General features: G+C 42.4%; 1 protein-coding gene across 1 annotated transcript in view; it reads left to right on the top strand.

Annotated features, from left to right (window-relative positions):
• Positions 1-237: 237 nt before the first annotated feature.
• The window catches only part of LOC140536998 (protein FAM240B-like), a 6,586-nt gene continuing 460 nt past the window's right edge, over positions 238-6,363 (top strand). Inside the window, exons 1-2 of the mRNA XM_072659136.1 lie at positions 238-742; positions 3,443-3,567. Of these exons, the coding sequence (XP_072515237.1) occupies positions 680-742; positions 3,443-3,567 (188 nt within the window). The 5' untranslated portion in view covers positions 238-679. The remainder of the gene's footprint in view (positions 743-3,442; positions 3,568-6,363) is intronic.

Below are 6,363 nucleotides of genomic sequence, written 5' to 3'. Positions count from 1 at the left end.
GGTGGGACAGTCAGATGCCATTTTGAGACCTTTAGTGTTTTCTATGATTTTAAGGTTTTAAGACATGAAAGTGTGTCTAGAACTGCTGCTGTACTGACATAATCCACTGTTTGTTGACATTCTGAGAGCAAATACACCCTGAATTTCTTTCATTTCTGGAGAGTAATGCAATTTCCAACTCTTCAAACCTTGTGTTAATATCTAACAACCATTGACTCCTCTCAGCAGCTGGTCGAAGACCCAAAAATGAAGCCAACTGATTTTAACAAAGCCAAGAAGTCTATGAAAATATATGAATATAAGAACCAGAACACGTTCCTACCCTGATCAACGCATTCACATCTTCATAGCCAAGAACAAAGTGGGAACAAACAGTACTGTGATTACAAGGGGATAATTTGAGGGGGTGAATGATGGGTGCTAATCCACAACTGTGTGTCTGCCGACCTGGGGATTGGCCGGGTTCTGTTTAAGCCCTCTGTCATCAGATGAGCACCGTGTGGTTGCCAGCTCCGATGGCCATTTTGGCACTCCCTTCGGTTTCCGCACCCAGACGCTTGCTGGACGACCCGGCTCCGCTCTCCTCCGGCGTAATTGGTCCAGAAATAAACACTGTCTACAGTAGAGGACGGGAGGAAGGGAAGGCAGCGGAGGCTTCCTGCATTGGCGAGACCAGCAGATGAAACGTACCTGTGGGACCATGGCTCTGGACAGTTGGAACCCACCTCCTCCCGATCTCTCTGTGAGTCATCCTTAGTCTTTGTTTGTGTGTGTGTTTTATGTAAACTGCCCTGTTCCAAATTTGATAGGTTCTTTCTGGACTCTCGGGGTGTCTCTGTGCTTTACCTCAGCATCAGGCTGGCACAATCTGACCTCCTTGCGGTCAGGGTAGACCCACGAGGCCAGAGAGCCAGAGTTAGACCACAGAGGTAGGTGCCATGTCTTGTCTCGGAGGTTTAACTCCTTGATGCCAAGCTTCTGCTGTCTTACAACGTATTTTATTAACGGCTGTTAGCTAGAGGGGAAATACATGAACTCATCTGACAGCAAGAGGATTGTGGACCACTGCTGGCCTGCTAACGGCAAAGCTGATGGTCCACTGGCATTTTGCTCAGTGTTTTCTGGGCGGCCTGCTGGTGGTTAAGAAGAGTGTTGGACAAAATGCCACTTTCTACCACTTGTTTTCCACAGACAGTCTAATTTACTTATTTGTCCCATTTTCTTACTTTTGTTATCCTTTATAAATTAGTTCAGTAAATAATTTTCAGATTTCAGATAATTTTCAAATCATTTTATTTTAGACCTTGCTATGATTATTTTTTTCCTCAGTTGTTTGTAATATTTGTCTCATTTTATTTTCTAAAGTAAAAGTCTTTAGAATCTGTTTGGGAAGATTGAACACTGGTTAGATCTTATGCATGACCGTTATCTGGGTGGTGCGGCAGTCCCGGGTGGACCAGCAGTGGCGAACAGTCGGTGGGATGCTGACCTTATTAAGCCAGCGGACCAATACAAACTCACTATCGAAAGTGATGCTAATGAACAGCATCTAAATGCTAAATATTTGGACGTGATGTAAATGATACATACAGTTCATGTCTCCTGCAAATGTCCAAATAAATAAAATAATTCCAGTTCACCATCAATTACACACCTGTTCAGATTCATTTACTAGAGTCCAACTAAAGTCAGACAAATGAACCATGTTTCGAACCAAATTTCACAGCTGTGTGTAGCTTTTAAAAAATGATCAAATACATGTAGAATAATAATAATTATATATTTGTTGATGAGGGATTCTTTAAAATGGTCCGTGATAGGGACTACAACAAATTGAACTAGTGTGTTGGCCAGCATAAATAACAGCTAGTGTTTTTCATAACATGCTTTTGGAACATAATTACCTTGTATCTGCATTTATGTCTTTTTAATTTGTAATCTGTAGAACAAGAAACACACTAATTGATTGATTTTTTTTCCAGTTACTTATTCAAAAAGTTAAGAACGTACATTGAATGTTGTTTCTGCTCCGATAAATACAATTATTTCAGAGATACTAGATGAGGTTTTGGTATACACATCAAGATAACAGAAGGGGAACAAATGCTAGCAACAGCAGCTGGCTAACAAGCTAGCTTGACAGTTAAGCTAACAGGTTAGATCGTTTTAGCAACGATAACGCAAACAAAACCCTGAACTCATTCAGTAGTAGGTGTTTTCATATGTAGAGCATGACACCGGCAGGTAAACAAATGCTACACACATTCACATTGTTCACATTAATGAAAGCATGGACATTGCAACGGCAGGTCTAGTGCCTCTGCTGGCTGGTTGCAGTATGATGTGTAGCTCCGCCTGTATGTTGTAATGACAAGGCAAGACTTCTCTAAGCTTTCTTCCCGTCTCCAGTGTCTAAGTTGGTTGCTTGCTGCATGGTAAGAAGGCAGGGTTACACTGAGGAACGAAGACATGCTCAGTCTAGGAGAAGATAGGCGAGTCTGGCTACACATCTGGCCTCTGCTGCACAGACTCTGGTTGTATATTAGCCAACATGGAGGACGATTTGGGCTTCATGTCTATAGAACGGAAGGGAATGGAACCACAGCGTCTATCTTTTCTACAGGCATTGGGTTTACGCTAAAATTAGCTGACAAGCTTGCTAGGGAAGCTTACTAGCGTAGGTTTTAATATGTGATTCCAAGCCAAGTAGCTAATATTGCTGATAGAGATGGGCAATATGACGATATTTTAACGTATCATGACAAATTTTGTTATTGTGATACACGATATGCTTTTATAGGCATATTGAGAATGTTGTTCGTGCTTAATAAACACTGATCAAACATATTGTATTACAAACAGTGTAATTAGATGAAGTGCAGCAGAAAAAAAACACAGTATATTTAGTATGGGAGACCATCTGAATAATAATTGGTAGGAATCAGTCGCTGCTGATGTTTTTAGTCTGTGATTATATGTATTGTGTATGGAGAAGGACCGTATTGCCCAGCTTTAGCTGTTTGAGGTTATTTAGTGATATTAAGTGAAAATGAGATGTTTCGTGAAACTTGATTCAAACAGTGGAGAAAGTTGCAACTGCTGTGGGAAACTGCAAATGATATATAGTCTTGATTAAGCTTCAAGCACCAAGCTAAGTGATTTCCAGGATCAAAGTTTTGTGTAATTTTTAGGTTCTTAACGGGTTTAGAAAGAGTTGGGTCCAGTTTGCCATTCCATCATATTTACTTTAATTTCATGATCACAAATGCAATCGATTTCTTTTTTGGCTCGTCTACAGTGCCCTTGATGATCTATATATAGAGTCCAAAGCCGGTTCTGAGACATTACAGGGACCCATGAGCTATTACATTGGAGCAGAGGCTTCGGGGCACCTTTCGCTCAGCGATCCATCATCATAAAACATTTTGCTCCATTGTTGCAGGCGATGAATTTGGCCCGGATTCATGACAAACACAAGCTAAGGAAGTTCTGGGAGCAGAAGATAGAGAGACACAGTGAGATGATGGGGAATGAAGAATTCAGAATGAAGAGGAGCGCTCTATCAAAGTGCGTATGTCTGCCACATTGAGTGGCGGCTCGGCCTAAATGACTTTTCTGTTGGGAACAGTGCCTCTTTATCAAAGCGAATTCTTTGTTTCTGTCACGGGGGCTTTTTTTTTTCAGGATGTTATTGTCTGGTGGAGGTAATTACCAAGAAAAACCCCTGTCTAATAAACAGAAATTGGAGATTATTGTGAAAAATGACTGGAGGGGTCAGACTGCCATATTGGCAGCGCAGTGGAATACGGAAGCTGAGATCGCAGGTGAGGCCTGGAAGGGGATAATTGGATTTCACTGCAGTCAAGCCCCCGTGTACAGTTTAATGTTTTTTTGATGAAAAGCAGGCCAGTTTCCTACCTCCATTTGTGTCTATTACCAGTTATGATATGCAACTAACCCCAGCAGCCATGGGTTCCACTGGCGCGATAAAGTGCTGAACACTTTCAGGCCTTAAATGTGGGAGTTTTAATCAGGGGCCTCTGGGCCTCCAAATCGGCATAGGGGAGAGGGAGAGTCCTTGATCGTGAAAGAGAACGTATTCCTGACAATACAGACTGCAAATCTCTAACTGTATTAAAACAACTAAAATTAACTTTGTCATTAATTGGATTTAAATAATTTAACAAAATGATTTGTATTCCAGGAGCAGGGTGAATTTTTAACAGCGATCCGATTCAGCCGTCCAATCAAGCGCAGGACCCAGGCAACGATAGCTCACAGCTAGATGTTTTTGGTTAAGGCCACTTCTACCCAAATAGCCTTGGGGCATTGGGAACACAGGCTTGTAAAGGAGCACTGTGATATAGCCAATGTAGTGGAGTTCTTGCTACAGTTAACATGTTGCTGCTGCCCAATGAAAACCATATATCTCCAAGTCTGTAGCTGCTCTGTACACTGTGTAAGTAATTCTAGATGAATGGGCCAATAGAAATGCTCTGAATGACTTGGAATGAGCTCTTATATTACATTGAATTCCATTTAAAGTTAAGACCATTTGGGCCTTCTGTAAAGTCACTATTTTGTAGATACATTGGACAGCGACAATACAGTATCTTGCTGCAATGTGTGTGACAGTAATATTACTAATATTACTCATATTTTCTTAGTTATTCATAACAACAACCACCACCACTAGTATTATTAGGCAAACGGGGGGATACAGCTGTGCCCTTAATTTCTGTATATGCCCCAGTACGAACAGTCTGGGATCGCCCTGGCTGGTAGTTGCAGGGGTGAAATATGTCTAACTCAAAGGTCTTGAGTTAGTGCTGTTCATGTATTTGCACACTCACAAACAGGGTAAGGTGAAGACGAGCTCTGCTAAGATTCCCTTCACGGCTCGCCAATGAAAGCTTGGTGCTGCTATAGCCACAGAAGCACCTCCAACGCTTCTAGGATCAGATTTTCCACACCATTCTCCAATTAATGCACTTACATAGATGTAGGGAACCAAACCTAACACCTTCATTTCGAGACTCCGAACAGCTATGTGGCAGATTTCATTGCTTGTTTTGGTCCGCTCTGTCCGGCGCTGAGGTCAGTATAGATTAACACCTACACAGTTACAAATACACGCTAATCCCTCCTGCTCTGGCCCTCTCGCTAATCAATGGGAACGTGGCGTTTTTAGAAACAGCTGTGGAGACCAGGCCTGCTCACCAGGTCTCTAACGAATAGATGGATAGTTCATAGCAGGCCTGACACAACAGGCTTCAGGGCAAATCCGTGGGTTTATTAATACAGGGAACCAAAGTTAGCTCTAAATCCTTCAAGTTACCAGGCAGGCAGCTGGGGGCGCCTCAACTTTAAGTAATTATGGGTCACAGAGCGTTTTCTCCACAGCCGTGTTTAATCTCATCACCGTAGGGCCGTTATGAAAGTCAATACATCTGAGTGAAAGTGATCCATGAGGATTCTGTCATTACGGCTGAGCTGTATCTCCAATAACATTCAGTTACAAAGCTAGAACGCCACCGCTGCTTATTAAACTTGCATAACTGGCTGCAGATAACAGGCACAGATTAAGCTTGCCTTGATGCAAGTACACTGGCAACGGTGGGAGGTGAGCTTTTCTAGTAATCTAATAATAGTTTAGAGGCATTTTGGGACTGAAAAACAGAGTTTGGCTGCATAAAAACAAAACAGTTTGAAAAATGTTGATCTTTACAAATCTGCATATTTTTGAGCCACTTTCCAAAATGGTCCCAGTTACTGTATACTTACAAGATCCACTAGCATTGCCCAAGGGCTGAACCAGGAAATCCCAGTCAGCCCTAAGAGGTGCAGCCATGATCTCCAGGTTTCTTACTCATCATTGACTTAGCCTTGCCACTCTAGGCTACCAGACACTCCTTAGTTTCCCTTATAATATTCATAAAGCAACAGGGGTTAGGATCAGGAAAACTGCCATAGCAGTACTGCTGATTAACCCACCCATACGAAACTCCTCCGGACACTAGCAACGCTTCTGACACTAGGGGGGTAAGGACTTAACACATGTAATCACCAAGCCAAAGCCAGGCAAGCAAACAGAGGCCTGTGCCGACCTACATCACTTTGAAAGCCAGCTACACAGCTGGAGACAGCACGGCCAATTGTGCTCTCATGGACTCCGGATGCTGATGGCAAAGCAGCATGGCTTGGGATTTGAACACTGTCGGGCCACAGTGGTAGAGCATGAGCAGTGGTTTTATGCAGTTAGAACTGCAGGGAAATAAATAAATGAATACATAATATTCTCTCAACAGACTTAGCAGTATTCGATCCGTCACATCCATGCATACATGAACTACATAAATATAA

Source organism: Salminus brasiliensis, chromosome 16, assembly GCF_030463535.1.
Source record: "Salminus brasiliensis chromosome 16, fSalBra1.hap2, whole genome shotgun sequence".
Classification (NCBI taxonomy): domain Eukaryota; kingdom Metazoa; phylum Chordata; class Actinopteri; order Characiformes; family Bryconidae; genus Salminus; species Salminus brasiliensis.
Note: the sequence above shows the minus strand (reverse complement) of the source record. Positions and strands in the feature narration are given on the sequence as shown.